Source organism: Rhinoderma darwinii, chromosome 1 (assembly GCF_050947455.1).
Source record: "Rhinoderma darwinii isolate aRhiDar2 chromosome 1, aRhiDar2.hap1, whole genome shotgun sequence".
In the NCBI taxonomy this organism is placed as follows: domain Eukaryota; kingdom Metazoa; phylum Chordata; class Amphibia; order Anura; family Rhinodermatidae; genus Rhinoderma; species Rhinoderma darwinii.
The window spans coordinates 488757403-488776659 of NC_134687.1; the positions used below are offsets into that span (position 1 = coordinate 488757403).

The window sequence follows — 19257 nt, forward strand, 5'->3', positions numbered from 1 at the left end:
AATAGAACCCTAATGGGGCTATTCACACGACCGATTTTTTGACGGCCTGGAAAACCGGCCATCAAAAAATAGGACATGCTCTATCTTCGGCCGGGTACCCGGCCGCCCGGCTCCCATAGAAGTCTATGGGGCCGGGTAATACATGGCCATCACCGGGATGTGTCCCGAGTGATGGCCGGGTTTTCCGGCGCTTGCGCTCTATCTCCTCCTCCTCACAGCGCAGAGTGCATGTGAGGAGGAGGAGTTGCTGCCATTCGGACGAATGGCTGTACACTGTGTGGCAGGGCCAGGGGTGTACAGCAGGTGGAAGGGAGCGCTGAGCTGGCTCCCTTCCCTTGCTTTTTTTAAAAGCGCCCTGGCCCGGCGACACCTTCCATGGCGCCGCTAGCAGCTACTGCTGCTGCTACTACCGTAGCAACGCCACTATAGCAGAGCGGGGAGGTATCTCCCCGCTCTGCTATGTGCTAGCCGCACTTTAGCTCCTTGAAGGAGCGGAATCCCCGTGTTTTCGGGGATTCCGCTCCTGGACAGAGAGCTTGATGTCTCTGTCCATATCTGGGCAGTGACATCAGGGGAAACTCCTGAAGCGGAATCCCCGAACACATGAGGATTCCCCTTCAGGAGTTGCCGCTGATGTCACTGTCCAGATCTGCCCGGCCCGGCACGGATGCAAAACTTTATGCAAACCGGCCGGGCAAAATGGCCGATTTTACCGGCCGGCACTTGGGCTCGGGCGGGACCCAGTCGTGTGAATCCCGCCATACAGAAAAAACTATATTACAAATGAATTTTGTAAAAAAAAAAATTTTACTTGTCAGTTTCACCTCTACCTTGCTTTATTTCATGTGAAAAGCCTAAAGGGTTACAATTATTTCTGAATGCTGTTTTGAATACTTTGAGGTGTGCAGTTTTTAAAACGGGGTGATTTATGGGGACTTTCTAATATATAATGCCCTCAAAGCCACTTCAGAACTGAACTGGTCCCTGAAAAGCCTTTTGAAATTTTCTTGAAAATGCGAGAAATTGCAGCTAAAGTTCTAAGCCTTGTAACGTCCTAGAGAAATAAAAGGACGTTCAAAAAACGATGCAAACATAAAGTAGACATATAGGAAATATTAACTAGTCACTATTTTGTGTTGTATTACGATCTGTTTTACAAGAAGATACATTACAATTTAGAAAAATGCAGATTTTGGAAAATTTTCTCTACATTTTGGTGTTTTTTACAAATAAATATTGAATTTAACGACCAAATGTTTTCAGTATCATAATGTACAACATGTCACGAGAAAATAAATCTCAGAATCGCTTGGATAGGCAAAAGCATTCCGGAGTTATTACCACATAAAGTAACACATGTCAGATTTGCAAAAATGGGCTGTGTCCACAAGGCCAAAACAGGCTTAGACACTAAGGGGTTAAGGATACAATTATCTGGCTTTTTAAGTTTATTTTCTCATTGATGGCTACTAATTATCTTCATTTTTATCACCTATTTTTTATATCTTTGGGACTGTCAGACATCCCATCTTGGGTAAAAATTGGGTGTCATGAAACAAGATATTTGTACTTTATCCATATAGCTGGGGGAGGGGGTGGCAGGGCACATGCCACAGGAGCTATGTGCCATAGACTGTGCACAAACCACTGTCTTGGCCAGGTTATTTAGATAGAGGGCTAAGGTAGCAAACAGAAGACTGGCCCGGGTAAAGGAAAGCCTTGCTACTGCTCTGTCTCTGGCAATACAACACAAATTCTTTTCATAGCACAAGAAGGCTCATGAAATCTCCACAATATTTCATTACTATATGTAATACTAAACAGAACCATACTTTATGATCGTATAGAAAAACATAGAGATTGTGTTTGTTAAAATAAAGGCAAACTCTGTGAGGAGGAGTTTGCATCGCTAATTTCCAGGGTACATGTGAGCTTTGCGGTGTAGTAGTACATCTAGGCAGTAGTACATCTAGGCACAGGGACATAAAAACCATACACAGATTTGACAGACAAAGATAAATGATTAGGAAGAGAGTAGTGCCTCTGAACATAACTTGCAAAATGGATGACTATGGCTACAATTTCCTGTCCCCAGTTACAGCAGTAAAAGCAGCTCTGGAGAACAGGTTGCTGGTGTAACTGAAAAAACATCCACGAACCAGAGGCTGACATCCTATATGTGACACATGAGAAGCTGCATATGGGTCCTGTACGCAAGAAACCCTCCATCATAAGTTAGGTATTTTTATTTTTTATTTTACACTCCTCAACATTGAAATTGCAACACCGAGAAGGGCAATCTGTAAGGTTATGCAAATCGAGGAAGTAGCATGTGTCACTAAGATCTGCAAATGATCAAATTTTCAAGCACCTAGCTCCAATCTGTGGCATGTGGATGGGGCATAAAAACCGGATTGAAAGCAAAGTTTTTTAGCCACATGAAACCTCAAAAATCGGATCAAGTGGTGTGGGATAATTGTGCAATGCTTCCTGTTAGTCGACGTGCCAGTTATCGCCACTTGTAGCAAACTGAAAGGGACAGAATCCTTGAACTGAGAGACCTTGGTATATCACTCTGGCAGATCGCTACATACCTAGGCTGAGATGTTAGCACTGTTCAACGGTGCGTGTCACGGAGGTTGGAAGAATAAGAATAAACGAGAATGACAGCAAGAGGTGCGTGAAGGCGAACCCATGCACGGACGGATCGTCTCATTGGAAGAATGCCGCGTAATGATCCATTCTGTAATGGAAATGATATTGGACGTCACATCCCAAGCCTAGGGTGCCAACTAGTGCCGATACAAACCATCAGAAGGCTTTTGCACGATATTGGGCTACGAGCCAGACATCCAGCTACAGGCGTTCCATTGACTACACGCCACCGCTCTCAAAGGCTATCATGATGCACAGCAAGATGTCAATGGAGGTCTATCCTCTTCAGCGATGAGTCCCGATTTTGTCTCTGACGCATCGTTAGCCGGAAATTGGTCTGGAGACAACGTGGGCAACGCCATGAAGAGGCCTTCACAAGGGAACATCACACCTGTCCTATTCTCAGGATTATGGTGTGGGGTGGCATAATGTACGGTAGCCGCACCCATCTAGTCTACATTTCAGGTACACTAACAGCTCGGCGTTACATTGATTTTGTCATGGAACCAGTGGTACGGCCATTTCTGCAAAGTGTCCCAGAAGTTGTTTTTCACCTGGACAATGCCAGGACGCATGTTGCTCTTACTACTGTGAGCAGCCTGTGTGGCCTAAACGTGCTACGATGGCATGCAGCGTCTCCGGACTTGTCTCCCATTGAGCACATGTGGGACGTCATTGGTCTGCAATTGCAAAGGGAGCTGCCAGCAGCCAATCTTGATGATTTGCGTGCCCAAGTGCATTCAGCATGGCATAACATTCCTCAGACAACCATTAATAACATGCCAAGGCGTGCAAGTGCGTGTATTTCTGCGCGTGGCGCTCATACTCGATACTGAATAAATCAAGATGTTTGTAATATTTTGTTTGCATTTTTTGCATATCATTAACATGTCTATCGATCGTGTGACTTCCACAATTCCAAAACTTTTCCTTCTTGCAATTTCAATGTTGAGGAGTGTATGTTTTGGATTGATTTTAATGAAGGTATAATGATCACATTCAAGATATCATTGGACCATGTATAATACTCCAAATTATTGAGTTCAGGTGTTTCGGCCATACCCATTGCAACAGGTGCATAAAATCAAGCACACAACTATGTACTCTCCATAGACTGCTCTAGTAGTAACAGCAGCTCAGCCACGAATCGGTAGACTGCGCAAACTCACAGAGCAAGTTGCCAAGTGCTAAAGCACATTGCGTGTAAAAATCGTCTATCCTCTGTTGCATCACTCACTACAGTTTCAAACTGCCTCCTCACACATGCCTAAGATCAAAATGCTCAACGCCAAGCGTCGTCGGCAGTGGTGTAAAGCATGCTCTCACTGGACTTTAAAACAGTGGAAACATGTTCTCAGGAGTAATGAGTCACGTTTTACCATCTGGCAGTCTAATGGATGAATCTGGGTTTGGCAGATGCAAGGAGAAAGCTACCTACCGAAAGGCATAGTGTCTAATGTAAAATGTAATGGAGGAGGGATAGGGGTCTGGGGCTGTCTTTCAGGTTTTGGGTGAGGACACTTATTTCCGGTGAAGGGCAATGTAATTGCTACAGTATACAAAGATATTAGACAATTGTATGCTTCCAACTTTGCGGCAACAGTTTGGAGAGGCCCTTTCCTGTTTCAGCATGAGTGTGCCCCTGTGCAGAAAGCGAGGTCCATAAAGACATGGTTCAATGAGTTTGATGTAGAGGAACTCAAGTGGCCCGAACAGAGTCCCGACCTCAACCCCAGCTAACTCCTTTGGAATAAATTAAGATGCCGATTGAGAGATAGAATTTCTAGTCCAGCATCAGTGTCTGACCTCACAAATGCTCTTCAGACTGAATGGACACAGATTCCCACATACACACTCCAAAATCTTGTGAAAAGCTACCCCAGAAAAATGGAGGCTGTTAAAGCCTCAAAAGCAGGCCCAAGTCTATAGTTATGCCCATGGATTAGGAATAAGATGTCCAACAAGCTCATATACAGTAGGGGTGTGTTGCGGCCACGGACCGCCAGCATTCCCCTCTTAACAGCGGCCGCAGAACTGTGTCCCGTCACCGGTGTCCCCCTTCCCAAGGACGCCGGCACACTATGCTCTCTGCTTTCTCTCCCCGGCTGTCCTATAGGGTGAGCGCCCGCTCGTGCCAAGCCTTAAAGGGCCAGCGTGTGCACCAGTAAAATGATCCCCAACCTATCCCTGAGCAACCTGCCTGAGCAATGTTGTGTCTTTCCAGTGTTTGTCATGCAAATGGTTCCCTAGCTGTATCCTGTATCCCAAATCCAGTATCCAAGTCTACTTTCCGTATCAAGTCCATTCTCCGAGATGACTTCTGTGTTCAAGTCAAGTGTCCGAGACGACTTCACCATCTGTGTCCGGTGTCCTTGCCAAGTCCATTGTCCGAGATGACTTCTGTGTTCAAGTCCATTGTCCCAGACGACTTCTGTGTTCAAGTCCATTATCCGAGACAAGTTCCGATAGTCCAGCACAAGCCAACTTCTGATATTCCGGCACAAGCCAGCTTCCGATAGTCCGGCACCAGCTTGCTTCTGATTGTCCAGCACAAGCCAGCAACCCAGGTACTTTCTCCCTAGTGACTGTCTTTGACATTTTGATGGACCAGCTGATACTCCTCTACGGCAGAGCGGCCCAGTGGGTCCACATACCAGATAGTGTACATTTCCCCTACTGCAGAGGGTCAAACTAGGCTTAGTGTAACCCTAAGGGTATGTGCACACGCTTACTAAAAAACATCTGAAAATACGGAGCTGTTTTCAAGGGAAAACAGCTTCTGATTTTCAGAAGTTTTTTAAGCAAACTCGCTTTTTTCGTGGCGTATTTTATGGCCGTTTTTTGGAGCTGTTTTTCTATAGAGTCAATGAAAAACGTCTCAAGAAGTGACATGCACTTCTTTTTCGCAGGTGTTGTTTTATGCAGCCGTTCTTAAAAACTATTTACGGCCCGAAAAAAAGCCGTGTGCACATACCCTAAGAAGGCAACATGGTGAAAATTCATCAGTAAATCCTAAAAAATACCATCTTTTTTTCACTAAGTAAACATTATCACGGTCATCATAAATGTACATTGATTTCACATCAAAGAGTATTTAATGTGCTTAGACCATATCGTCTTGGATATGCTGACAGTGGATTCAGAAATCTAAATAACAAATGCAAATACAACGCCAAGATAGAAGTGTTATGCATGAAGCAAAAAGTCCATTACATTCTGAAATAAATCTCTTCAATTACCTTTTCAGAGAGAAGTTTTTCAGCTGCTTACACAGTCAATTATTAATTCAGTATTAGATTTATACAGTTAAACCAACACAAGGGAACATTAATGTGACATACAGTACAGTCATAAATGGCATATTGGGATTTCCTCACCACCAAGACTTATTTCTCAGAATTTTTTCCTGCAGTTGCTTAATAGGACACTATAGAATAATAGACATTCTTGACCTGGATCGTTGTCTATTTAAGTGAAGCTAGGACTGGGGTATATATGTTGGGAAACAGAGAAGAGCCCAGTGGTGGACCCAGACCTTCGCACGGATCTCTGTAGTGCTTGACACGTTAAAGAAAACTTCCAGTGAAAATAAAAATTTTATCATAGCACCCTCACCTGATTCTCTGTCAAATTCTGGATTTCTTATATGCATATTTTACTTATTTTTATGCAATACGTTATTCATTGGAGCCAGTACCATCTCTGCTTGCTGGCTCTGACAGCAGAGGACAGTATAACTATTCTTCCTCAGCGGTAACTTTAATAGGAGTTTCTGTTCCCCCATTAAGAGAATCTATGTGGAACAGTCCATATAATGACATCATACAGAAAGTTCCGGTGCCTGTATAAGTGACAGAGGCTTATATCTCCATTGACTCAAGTAGAAAAATCGTGTCACCAAAGTCTATGGTTGCCATCTTTTCCACCTAAAAATACCGGACAGTCATAGGGTGTGTTTACACCTGCTGGTTTTGTAGGATTTTTTTAAAATAAAAAATGGCATGTGTAAATACACCCCAACATGGGTAAAGAGTGAGTGTGGGAGCGACTTCACACTTAGTTTGATTTGCTAAACAGGCTTCATATTACATCAGTAATTTCAAGCCAAAATCAGGAGTGGATACAAAGAATTGAAGTATACATGTTCCCATTATATTTCCCCTATGCCTAGTCCTGGATTTGGCTTCAAAATACTAATGCAAAATACAGCAATTCTGCAATGTATAAATGAGGCCTAAGCCTCAGGTAGACAATGACTCACTGCTACTCAGAGTAGCCTCCTCCTCAGACGTCTGCTCTTGACTCTCAATGCTGTGCAGGCAGGTAGTGTACGTATGTCCACATGTGAGTGTCTCTCTTTGGGGCCAGGTGAAGTTAAGTGCCAGATCTGAAATAGATTAGGCTGCATTAACATTAACCGTATTCTGAGTCCATGTAGGATTTAGCAGACTTAGGCTTCGTTCACATCTGCGCCAGGGTCCGGACCCTAACACAAATGGAAACCATAGGTTTCCGTTTCCATCACCATTGATTTCAATGGCGACGGATCTGGTGCCAACGTTTTCCGTTTGTCTCCGTTGTGCAAGGGTTTCATCGTTTTGACAGAATCAATAGCCTAGTCTAAACCTATGGTTTCCGTTTGTTTCAGTCAGGGCACCGTTCCGACGGAAAGCACTGACGGAACGTAGCCCTGACGCAGATGTGAACGAAGCCTTATACTTTTAACCATACCTCCCAAACATCCCGGATTCAGCGGGACAGTCCGGGCGTATGTCCCACTGTCAAACTAATTCTGAAGTAGGGAACCATCAGCTCCCTGCTTCAGAATTAGTTCAGAGCAGAGGGAGAGCTCCTCCACTCGCCGAGGACTCCGCAGGCACAGCGCTATTGTAAGCGCTGTGCTCGGTGAAGCCCTTGATGTTACTGTCGCTATGTGGACAGTGACTACTCTTGGAGAGGAATCCCTGGCCAGAGTCGCAATGGGGATTCCGCTCAAGGAGCAGCCACTGACGTCACTGTTCATATATGAACAGTACCGTCAAGGGCTTCCCCGAGCACAGCGCTTACAATAGCGCTGTGCCGGCGGAGTCCTCGTCGAGCGGAGGAGCTCCCTCTGCTCTGAACTAATTCTGAAGCAGGGAGCTGATGGTTCCCTGCTTCAGAATTAGTGGCTATTCCTTGAGCGGAATCCCCATTGCCGATGATGGGGCCGGGGATTCCGCTCTTAGAGGAAACCCCTGAGGTTACTGTCCATATATGGACAGTGACCGCAGTGGCTCCTCCTGGAGCGGAATGGCAGGCCTATGCTCTGGCTAGGGATTCCACTCCTAGAGGGAGTCCAAATGGCGCTATCTTCATGGGGGTGTGGCACTATCTACATGGACATTGTGGCACTATATAGGGGAACTATCTACAGGGGACACTGTGGCGCTAGGTACATGGGCACTGTGTTACTATCTGCAAGGGCACTGGCACTAGGGGCAGCTAAGGGGGCATTATACTGTATTGGGCAGCTATGGTGGCATTATGCTGTATGGGGGAATTTGGGCATTATACTACATGGGGGCATCTGTATGAGCATTATGCTGCATGGGAGAATATGTGTGGGCATTATACTGTATGGGGGCATTTGTGTTGGCTTTATACTGTATGGTGGCAGCTATGGGGGCATTATACTGTGTGGGGGCAGCTATTTGGTATTACACTGTGTGGGAGGCACTATGGGAGCATGATACTGTTTCGGGTGTGTATGGGCGGGGATTCTACAGATTTCAGGAGGTTGCCCCCTTCACATTCTGCCAGTCATCTCATCCACACATCTGGTATTCTCATACTTCAAGTATACAGCTGTGTTGTCAACTGGAGACTGCACTATACTGGATACAGAGCTCAGCTGGGGCACCAACAGTCCAAAACCAGTGGCAATATTGATATAAATATTTAAAACTATAAAATCTTACTTTAAAATACATTCAAATTATTAACGCTGCAGAACATGATGTACATAACAGGAGCAGACCAGTGAGACGGCAAGAAATGCGCTGCGTGCTCCGACACGCGTGGAAGCAGAGCGTAAGTAAAACATGGAGGAAAAGAAATAAATATATATATATATATATATATATCTCTTTCTCTTTCAGTTTTAATCACAAAACAAACATATTTGGTTTCCCTATAACAACCTGTACAATAAACAATGTATGGTGAATGGCGAATAAAGTAAAAACATTTTTATGAATTTACCATGAAAAAAAAAATGAAACATGTAATTTCTAAGTGCCCCCACCTAAAATAAAAACTTGCTCATTGGTTATTCTGCGCGCGGCTTTTTAATCTGCACGCTCTAATACACAGTAGGAACCAATGTTCAGGTTCACGTTTCCTGGCCGGAAGACTCTCCAGAATACACCATTTCCGTCTATGGGTACAGGGGCTCTCTGTTACCCTAGCAACAAAACTTTCCTGTCACTCAGCTCCCCACCGTGCTGCCTGTTCATGATGGCTATATTGGGGCGGTGGTGAGTGAGTATTCCAGGCTGACGGTCAGTATGCCGCTGGACACCTCCCTGGAAGATTTTCGTGATCGATGGAGGGCAGAGATCCGCGGAGAAATCACAGCCCCGGTGCCATGGAAACGCCGACGTTCAGCACCCAGCCCGGAGCCCAAGCTGCCCAGCGAGGAAGATGTGGCCTGGAGATGTCTCCCTGGGTCACCGCTTCCAGAGACGGAGGGAGTGGAGAATCGATACCTGGAACTGGCAGAGAGCCTGCTACATGAGAAGCCAGTGCCCGCTTCTGCAGCAGACAGGCCGAGCTCTCCTCAGAAAGTGCCCACCCTCCTGGAGCAGCTCATCAGTGACCTGGTAAATAGTCTGCGTTTGGTGATGTGACGTCACTGTGTGGCGTCCTCCGTGCCTGCATAGCAACCAATCCGATTAAAGCTGTCATTTTCCCCCCTGTATAGTTGAGAAAATGAGATAAGCACGCTGATTGGTTGGTCTGAGCATACTTCTTGTTTGTTCTAGTTTGTATGTTTGACACCACTGGTGTCCTGTATAGCCGCTGAGTGTCACACCAGTCCGGATAGCGCCATAACCGACACAAACTAAAATATCGTTTAGGCAAATAAGTCATTAAAATGTTTACATTTCTCCCATTATATAAATCATTGTCCGTTTCTGTAACAAATACAAGTTTCTTGATATTTTTTCGCTCCAAATTCTTTTTTTCTGCTTGTGTTACAGGGAAGATGCAGATTTTTCATTTTACCAAATTAGAGGTTTTTGTTAATATTCGTGGTCTGTACGAGCAATGTGCCAGTCTCTTCCCAGTGTAGCGGGCACCAGATTAATTTCACCTGATTGATAAATCTACTGTAGGCAAATATGGCGGATTGAACCTGGCACAACAATGAAGCCCCGGCTACTCTCCCCGCCACGTGTGTGTGTCCGAAAAAGTGTCGCAGAGGCTTCATAAATGTTGTGTTTGATTTCTCCAATGTATAGCAATGACAAACACGTCCACTTTGCTATAGCGCCCAAGAACGTAGGTTCTTATAATAGGTGGTTATAATTGTTCTCCCTCCTTTAATTCATAGGCCACATCTGGCCATGGGGGAAAAGCAGCTGTTCACGGAAATGTATAGGGCAAGGGCAAGAGGAGATGGGGCCAGGAATCATTTTTATACCACTACTGGGGCTCAGGGTAATTTTTCCATGGTCATAGACGTATGGGGGCTAGTTGTATCCGGGACAAGCTTTCGTTTTTAAAGTCACCATTTAACCCCTTAATGACCAGCCTATTTTGGACCTTAATGACCAAGCCATTTTTTACGTTTTTCCATCGTCGCATTCCAAGAGCTATAAACTTTTTATTTTTGCGTCGAAATAGCCGTATAAGGTCTTTTTTTTTGCGGGACGAGTTGTATTTTTTAATAGCACCATTTTGAGGTACATATTATTTATTGATTAACTTTTATTAACTTTTATTTGGGGGGAAATAGAAAAAAACCTGAAATTTCGCCACTCTTTTTCGCGTCTTAAATCGACACCGTTTACCGTGTGATATAAATAACACAATAACTTTTTTCAGCGGGTTGTTACGATTGCAACGATACCAAATTTATATAGATTTTGTATGTTTTACTACTTTTTCACAGTAAAAACACTTTTTTTTCAAAATTATTTGTTGCAATTTTTCCATAGTTTTTTATTATTATTTTTTACGCCGTTCACCGTGCGGGTTAAATAATGTAATAGATTTATAGTCGGGGTCGTTACGGACGCGGCGATACCAAATATGTGTAACTTTTTAACTTTATTTTGTTTTTTTAATAGTAAAGCAGTTTGTAAGGGGAAAAGCTGGGTTTTTCATTTTTTTTCACATTTTTTAAAAAATTAACTTTATTAAAAAATGTTTTCACTTTTTTACTAGTCCCACTAGGGGACTATAATATGTGATTCTGCGATCGCATTTATAATACACTGCAATACTTTTGTACACTGCCTGTCCGTTTAACACGTCTCAATGGTGATGGAAACGTTGCTAAAGTTTTCCGTTTGTCACCGTTGTGACAGGCTTCCGTTGTTCTTGACGCAACCAATAGCGCAGTCGATTACGCTATTGATTTAGTCAAAACAGATAAAAGTGATCGTTTGATCATTGGTACAGTACCCTACAACAACGATGTATTACAGTGTATTGTGCCATTTACAGTCTCCTGTTAAGCTCTGCCTCTCGGGCTTAACGGGAGCATAAAGATGGCAGACCTGGAGGCCTTCATTAGGCTGCAGCATACAAGTGGTTATCTCCGATCCCGGCCGTTTAGTGACGTGTCGTCTGTAACATACAGCTGACACCTGCTGAGTGTGGAGTGGGCCCAGGCTGTGAGCCTGATCCGTGATCCCCCTTGGTGGCTGTGTTTTACAGTTACATCACAAGTCACCAAGGGGTTAAAGTCCACAGCATGTACATTACTGCTGCGGATTCCGCGCTTAAAAAATAGGTATTAGTTCCTCAGAATTACAGTGGGGCTAATCCATGTGCGGATCTGCTGGTCAATCAGCTGCAGATTTCTGCTGAAGATTTTCTTGTAAATTTGTGCTGTGTGAAGATTGTTATGCCCTGTGCACATCACGTTTATTCCCTACGTTTAGCTTATATGTTAGGAAAGTTCCCGACGTACACCCTAAATGTGTCCACAGTGCTCTGTGACATTTTGACCTGTGTTAGGCTGGTATAGATCACTAATCGTTTTTCTTTAAAGATGAACTACGCTTTTATATCCCACTGGATCTCCCCAAAAAATATATATCACGCAGCATACGGTTTTTTAGCCTTGGGCGTATCACGTATTCGTCGGAAAGCTCTGGTTACATAACTGTCCAAAGTCCGGGGAAGGTATGTCACTGGGGCTACCTCAGGGAAGCTCCAGTAACGATGTTCCGCTACGCCGAGATAGCAGCTGGGGACTCCGGCTTCTCAGAAGCTGCTATAGGGCTGCCCTGCAGGTGGGGGGGGGGGGGGGTTCCCTGTGTGCATCCCAGAGGATCCCACAGAGTTGACATTTCCTGGCAGGGTCGCCAGAGTCTGCGGGCAGAGCGGCCTCTGCAGGATTGGAAAGCTCCAGTGTAACTGTCCATGTATGGACAGTAACGTCACTGAAGCTTCCAATATATACAGTACTGTGTAAAAGTTTTAGGCATTTGAGGAAAAATACTGCAATAGTAAGAATTCTTTCAATAAAAGAAGTAGTCGTTTTTGTTTTTTTTTTTCACTGCTGGGCATCTTCGGATTTCAAAGGAAAGTAAGCATGATTTGTCTTTAATCTGCTGCACTAAGTTTCCTTGGCCGACCACTGCGTCTACGTTCCTCAACATTGCCCGTTTCTTTGCGCTTCTTCGAAAGAGCTTGAACAGCACACCTTGAAACCCCAGTCTGCTTTGAAATCTTTGCCTGGGATAGACCTTGCTGATTCAGTATAACTACCTTGTGTCTTATTGCTGTTCTCAGTCTTGCTATGGTGGACCTGTGACGTGCAACTGTCTTCCACAACCTTAGGGTATGTGCACACGCTAGCTGGCTTTTACGTCTGAAATGACAGACTGTTTTCAAGAGAAAACAGCTGCGTCGTTTCAGACGTAAAAGCTCCTCTTCGCATTTTGCGAGGCGTCATTGAAGCTCGTAATCTTGAGCTGTTCTTCATTGAATTCAATGAAAAACTTCTCAAATTACGTTTCAAAGAAGTGTCCTGCACTTCTTTGAGGAGGCAGTCATTTTACGCGTCGTCGTTTGACAGCTGTCAAACGACGACGCGTAAATGACATGTCGTCGGCACAGTACGTCGGCAAACCCATTCAAATGAATGGGCAGATGTTTGCCGACGTATTGGAGACGTATTTTCAGACGTAAAACGAGGCATAATACGCCTCGTTTACGTCTGAAAATAGGTCGTGTGAACCCAGCCTTACCTTTGTAGCAGAGTTTGGCTGTTCTTCTCCCAGTTTTAAGCCTCCTACACTGCTGTTTCTGTTAGTTAGGGTATGTTCACACGGCGGGGGTCCGTAACGGCTGAAATTACGGGGATGTTTCAGCCTGAAAACATCCCCGTAAATTCAGCCGTACCGGCATGTGCAGGCGCTTGAACGCCGCGTCAATTACGGCCGTAATTAGCGCTGCTATTCATTGGAGTCAATGAATAGCGGCTCCAATTACGGCCAAAGAAGTGACAGGTCACTTCTTCTACGCGGGCGTCTATTTACGCGCCGTCATTTGACAGCGGCGCGTAAATATACGCCTCGTGTGAACAGACAAACGTCTGCCCATTGCTTTCAATGGGCAGATGTTTGTCAGCGCTATTGAGGCGCTATTTTCAGACGTAATTCGGGGCAAAAACGCCCGAATTACGTCCGTAAATAGGCCGTGTGAACATACCCTAAATGACTGTGTTTCAACCTACATCTGAAAATGATGATCGTTATCACCTGTTTGGTTTTCTTGGTTAATCCTACACCTGAATATAATCCTCCAAAATCCATGACTTTGTGCAAGTATACCTTGTGCAAGTGTAGAATTGATGCTGTTTTGAAGGCAAAGGGTGGTCACACTAAATATTAATTTGATTTAGATTTCTCTTCTGTTCATTCACTTTGTATTTTGTTAATTTAAAAAAACTATTAACACTTCTATTTTTGAAAGTATTTTAACTTTGCAGCATTTTCCCCCAACTGCCTAAACCTTTTGCACAGTACTGTACATTTAAACGTAGGCCAGTGACAGATGCTTTAAAGTGATATTCACACGCAACGTTGTATATTCACACGAACGTTGTACACGTCCGCGTGACGGCCGTTAAAACGACAGCCGTCACACGGACGCATGTATTTCAATGGGGCCGTTCACATGGCCGTTGTTTTAGCGGACCGTGTGAAGGGTCCATTGAAAAAATAGAACGTGTCCTACTTATCCGTGAAAAAGAGTCCCGTAAGGGTGCAAGTTGGATGCGAAATACGGCCGTTTTTCAAGTCCAAGTTTGCACTCAGGTGTGTGAATAAGCCCTTAGCCTACAATTGTATCCATTTAATGGATACATAATGAACAGGGTCATGAAAGTTAGTGACGTATTCCGTTAAACCTATCACAGCCTATGTTTAACGTATACGTTGGGAGCTTTTTTCCGGATGTATATGTTAAAAATAGGCAAAAAACTTATTGTGCACAGGGCCTTACTAGTGATCCGCATGAAGGATCTGATGGGAGCACACTGATCTTTATAGCATATTCCTACTTCAGTCATTATCATTTAACATACTATGAAAATATGAATAAAAATCTATATTTAGGACATATTATGTCCCTGCAGTCTTTTTAGAACACACATGGGCATGATTCTCTCTCTCTTCTGCAGCTTATCCTACACACGTTTAGTACACTATACAGCTATCTTTCCTGGGTCCCCTATACACGTAGATCTACAGCTTTGCCCAGTGCAGATTTTTTCAAAACCGGCATGTACTCTGGGTGCTAAGTGCCAAGGGAAGCGCCAACAAGCCCTCTAACTTGGGTGTTTAGATAATGTACCAGGGCAGCAAGCTGAACATTGCCCTGGGTAACGGACAGACTTATTCGTCCGTTTATTGCACCATACTGAAACGTATTTGGTTTGATCAACCTGGATATGTAACACAGTGGCCGTCCCTTCCACTGCAAATCTGTCTCATGGGAGAGGCTCTTGGTCAATCAAACCAAATACATTTCAGCAATAAAATAAATTATGTTTTTGTTATTTTCTTTTCTTTGGCCTTATTTCCCCATGAAATGCTGAAGAACATGCGTTTTGGGCTGTGTCACCCCTTCATTAGACTTCTCTCATTAACACAGCTCTAAAATTTACTGAAGACAGTTAATTTCGGTACAGCCATCTTCAACATGTACACGCTCCAGGGACTTGGCTTTAGTTAAAAAAAAAAAAAAAAGTTACTTAAGTGTGAACGCAGCATTAAAAGGCTTTATTCTGCGCTTATGAAAAGTACTTAACCTGTTTCTGTATGGTTACCAGATGATTCCACCATAGCTTAGAAGTAATTGTTTTTCATTTTTATTATGTTGTCCAGCTCTGCGCTCCATTGTTGTTTTTCATTTTGCTAGTGCTTGCTGTGGGTGGGATTATCGTGTCAAGGACTACAGTTCCCATGATTCCTCTCCCTTCTCACAGATATTGCCTATATTTACAGCTGCCTGTATGCCTCGCTATTACAAGATGTAAGGTAGTGCCGTAATGGCTCATTGTCTGCTACTGAGACACAGCTGTATTCTGCCCAGCGTGTGAAACACAATCCCTTTGGAGACAGAAGAGAGCAGAGGCATGTGATGTGTGGCCTCCAGTACACTACAGGGAGGAGTGCGGAGAGATAACCACATGTTTGGAGTAGAGAAGCAGGTGATAAACACGAGCATGGTCATGTGACTACATGTGAGACTGGTCTTCAGAGACATTTCAGCTACAGACAGCACGTTAGTAAGTGACTTATCTTACTGCAGTTAAACTATCTGCACACAATTTTTAAAGATCGGAAAACCCTTTCCCGCACCTTGACGTAACTGCACGTCGATGTGTGCAGTAAGTTAGCGCACCTTGACGTGCAGTTACGTCTGTGCTTTGACAGTTAACCGCCGCGCGGCTCTACACCGCAGCGGCGGTTAACTGTCCAGGGTGTCTGCCCTGCATTCCCCGTTGCCGATCAGCGGCCCATCGCCGCTGATTTCGGCAGTTAACCCCTTAATTGTGGCGTTCGATTTTGGTTTCAACTGTATCTTTATTGAACATTTTCAAACTATACATATGACATAAAGATGCATGGGAAGGCCATGCAATTCACTTGACATCGCAGTAAATTCCAATAGACAAACAAGACATCAGGGAAAAGACACAAGGGGAAAAAGAAAAAAAAGGGGGGGGAGGGATAGTCAGAGCTCAATCTACAACCTAATCTTGAGATATCTGTAACCAATGCTTGTCCCGCGGATCCCACACCACTTTGAACCTGTCCAGTTCATTGTCAATAGAGGCCGTCATATGCTCCATTGTGCGAATTTCCCTAATTCTAGTCAGTACGTCGATGTGAGAGGGAGGGGCGGTCTGTCTCCATTTCCAAGCTATCAACGTCTTAGCGGTGGTGAGAAAGTGTCGAAAGAGTCGGGCTAATGGTTTCCCCAAAGACCTAGGAGGGACATTCAGGAAATAATGAAGAGGGTCTAGAGGAATATCCTGCTGCAACACCGCCAACGCCAAATTCCTAACCTCCAATCAAAACTGTTGTACCAGTGTGCAGCTCCAGAAAATATGGAACAGGTCACCTCTCTGATTTCTACATCGCCAGCAATCCGAAGGAATACCCGGATTGAAGCTATGCAGAAGGGCAGGGGTATGGTACCAAAACATAAGAATTTTATATTGGTTTTCTTTATATGCAGTGCAGATGGAGGTTTTAGCTGCTTGTGACCAGATAATCTGCCATAATGAGAGAGGGATAGATTTATTCAGCAGGGTCTCCCACTTCAACATATACCCATGCCCAGGCGGAGGGGAACCATCCGGGGATAGCAGTATTGCGTAAATGGCGGATATAAGCCCCTTAGTGGTGGTACTATACCTACACAACCTTTCGAAGCTTGTAGGTGTAGTGACCCGCGTGGATCTGAAAGTTTGTTGCATGTAATGTCTGATCTGAAGATAGTGGAAAAATGCAGAAGAGGGGACATTATGATGTCTTTGAAAGTATGAGAACGGGTGAAGCTCTAGCGTGTGGGGATCATCCATGTCAGCCAAGTGAAATACCTCAATTCCCGCCCACAATTGGACTATTTGGGAGGTAGTACCGCCCGGCATAGTGGGAGTGTAGAGTACTGAAGTCAAGGGCGGGCAACCCGACGCCAAATGAAAGCGTTTTTTACAGGTTTCCCACACCTCTCTTTGAAATCTCATGGGACCCAACAGAGATGAAGACGGCATTACCAGCGGGTCGCCCCATAACAAGGAGTTTGGGTGAACCGGGGCCATCCATAGCTTCTCTATTTCGGTCCACTTGTATGCCCTTAAGGACACCCAACAGGGTATGCGGTGGAGATGTGTCGCCCAGTAGTATTTCACCACATCAGGAACTGATAGCCCACCCGCAGATCGACCAGACAATAAGACTGATTTCGGGATTCGATGTCTGCCGGAGTGCCATATGAACCTGAGGATGGAAGACTGCATATCCCGCAATTCCCTCATAGGTACTGCCACTGGCAGGGTCTCAAAGAAGTACAGTAATTTAGGGAGCAAGGTCATTTTGACCGCTGCTATGCATCCAAAAAATGACATGGGAAGAGGATCCCACCTCGCCATTAGCTGACGTAATTCCACAAACAGAGAGGGGAAATTAGCCTTGTAGACCGACGTATAGAAGGGAGTGAGTTGGACTCCTAGGTAGGTCAGGGAGGTTTCCTTCCAGTTGTAGGTGTAGTTGTGTTTGAGGAGCATGAGCTCCTGGTGTGGGACATTTAGGGTATGTTCACACGCTGAGAGGCAGTTACGTGTGAAAAGACAGACTGTTAACAGCTGCCTCGTTTCACATGTAAATGCTCCTCCTCGTAATTTACGAGGCGTCTGAGACGCTCGTAAACCTTGAGCCATGCTTCATTGATTTCAATGAAGAACGGCTCAAATTACGTGGCAAAGAAGTGCCCTGCACTTCTTTGCCGAGGCAGTAAATTTACGAGTCGTCGTTTGACAGCTGTCAAACGACGACGCGTAAATTACAGGTCGTCTGCATAGTACGTCGGCAAACCCATTCAAATGAATGGGCAGATGTTTGCCGACGTATTGTAGCCATATTTTCAGACGTAAAACGAGGCATAATACGCCTCGTATACGTCTGAAATTTGGCCGTGTGAACATACCCTGAGAGGGAGCGCTTCTGTTTTAGATGTATTAGTTTTATACCCTGATAGCCTACCATACCTACGGAGAACAGTAGTAAGGGTAGGAAGGGAGGTATGAGGTTTAGTGATAGTCAAGAGGACGTTATCCGCAAACAGGGAGATCTTGAACTCTTTATCTTGTATCTGGACCCCCGCTATATCGATGGATTTCCGTATTTGAGCTGCTAGGGGTTCAATACAGAGCACAAACAGGAGAGGGGACACCCCTGACGCGTACCATTCCAGATTTGAAACGGGGGAGAAGTGGAGTACGGAAGTTTAATTGCCGCTGTTGGGGTGGAGTAGAGACCACGCAGCGCCGTCAAGAAAGAAATGGCCATCCCAAGCGATCAAACGCCTTCTCTGCATCTAGGCTAAGAAGGATCGCTGATTCCTTTTGCTTGTGGAGGGCATCAATGAGATCAAGGGTTCTTCGTGTGTTATCTCCCCCTTGTCTAAGAGGCACAAAGCCCACTTGGTCCTTGTGGATCAAGGATGGGAGCCAAACATTGAGTCTATTAGCAAGAAGACGAGTGAAAATTTTGAGATCAGAATTCAAAAGAGCTATGGGTCTGTAATTGGAGCGATCTGCGTGGTCCTTACCCGGTTTAGGGATCAGCGTAATGTGAGAATGCAGAAACGTTTGAGGGATGGGAGAACCCTGCAGGAATTCGTTAAATAATGAATCCATCCGTGGAACCAAGATCTCTGCAAATGTCTTATAATACTCATACGTGAAGCCGTCTGGCCCAGGGGCTTTACCACCAGGGAGGTCCTTCAGTATATCATACAATTCCTCTGCAGAGATCGGGGCATTCAGGGATGAAAGCTCCTCATCTTTCAATCTAGGGAGAGTACAGGAAGAGAGATAGGCTTGCAGCGTTTCCCGCCGGCGGGCTGGATCAGGTGGTAAGGTAGTCGGTAAGTGATATAAGGATTTATAATAGTCGTGGAAGAGTGTGGCTATCGTGTCTGGATGATGCTGGAGGATGCCCGCGCTATCCCTAACCGCCTGTGGAGTACGAGCAGTCGCCTGATACCGCAATAGCCTGGCCAGAAGCGAATGCGCCTTATTACCTTTGTCATAATATTTCCTTTTCGTGTATAGAAGTGACTTTTCTACCCCCTTCATAGCTAAAT

General features: G+C 44.8%; 1 protein-coding gene across 1 annotated transcript in view; it reads left to right on the forward strand.

Annotated features, from left to right (window-relative positions):
* The first annotated feature begins 9044 nt into the window (after nt 1–9044).
* FBXW8 (F-box and WD repeat domain containing 8) overlaps nt 9045–19257 on the forward strand; it is a 154693-nt gene continuing 144480 nt past the window's right edge. Inside the window, exon 1 of the mRNA XM_075835208.1 lies at nt 9045–9518. Coding sequence (XP_075691323.1) covers nt 9204–9518 — 315 coding nt within the window. The 5' untranslated portion in view covers nt 9045–9203. The remainder of the gene's footprint in view (nt 9519–19257) is intronic.